The 548-nt window shown below is 42.3% G+C and overlaps 1 protein-coding gene across 1 annotated transcript; it reads left to right on the forward strand.

Annotated features, from left to right (window-relative positions):
• Positions 1-5: 5 nt before the first annotated feature.
• Positions 6-543, forward strand: LOC112486704 (methyltransferase-like protein 27; the record flags this gene model as incomplete). Its single annotated transcript, XM_025054030.1, has 2 exons — positions 6-102; positions 317-543. Coding segments are annotated over 2 exons (324 nt in total), but the record flags the coding sequence as incomplete, so codon positions are not given.
• Between the last annotated feature and the right edge of the window lie 5 nt (positions 544-548).

Genomic DNA, 548 nt, shown 5'->3' on the forward strand with positions numbered 1-548 from the left:
TGGTTTTAGGTAAGTTTGATGTGGTGATGATTGTTGGTGCTTTACGTCCTGGTTTGGTACCAATCAGCGTCATCGAGGAACTCTACAAAGCTGCCAAACCAGGTATGCTGCTCCAGCCTCAGTTCAGGGTCTGACACATGTTTCTCTATAACTGATTATTGTTTAATATTATATAAAATAATATAATATAATGGTGTAAAACTAATTGTGTCATGTGACCTGTGGGTTTTGTCAGTATCCTGGTAAAAGTGTGTTTGATAAATTCAGTGAAAAATCCTGACAGGTTGCTTTTACTGTTGATGTTTGTTTGATTCAGGCGCCTACATTTGCATGTCGAGGGTCAACCCGATACCCGAGGATGCAGATGAATACAAGGACAAGATGGAGGCACTGCTGAAGCTGATGGAGGATCAGCATCTTTGGTCTCACGTGGCGACACAAGCCACAGACAAATACATGAAGGACCTTTACCATAACTGTGACAAAGAAGTGGACGAGGACCACTACCTCACTGGAACTTTGTACCTCTTCAAGAAACACTGCTCAGC

This window comes from Cynoglossus semilaevis, unplaced genomic scaffold, assembly GCF_000523025.1.
Source record: "Cynoglossus semilaevis isolate Cse_v1.0 unplaced genomic scaffold, Cse_v1.0 C18866712, whole genome shotgun sequence".
NCBI lineage: Eukaryota > Metazoa > Chordata > Actinopteri > Pleuronectiformes > Cynoglossidae > Cynoglossus > Cynoglossus semilaevis.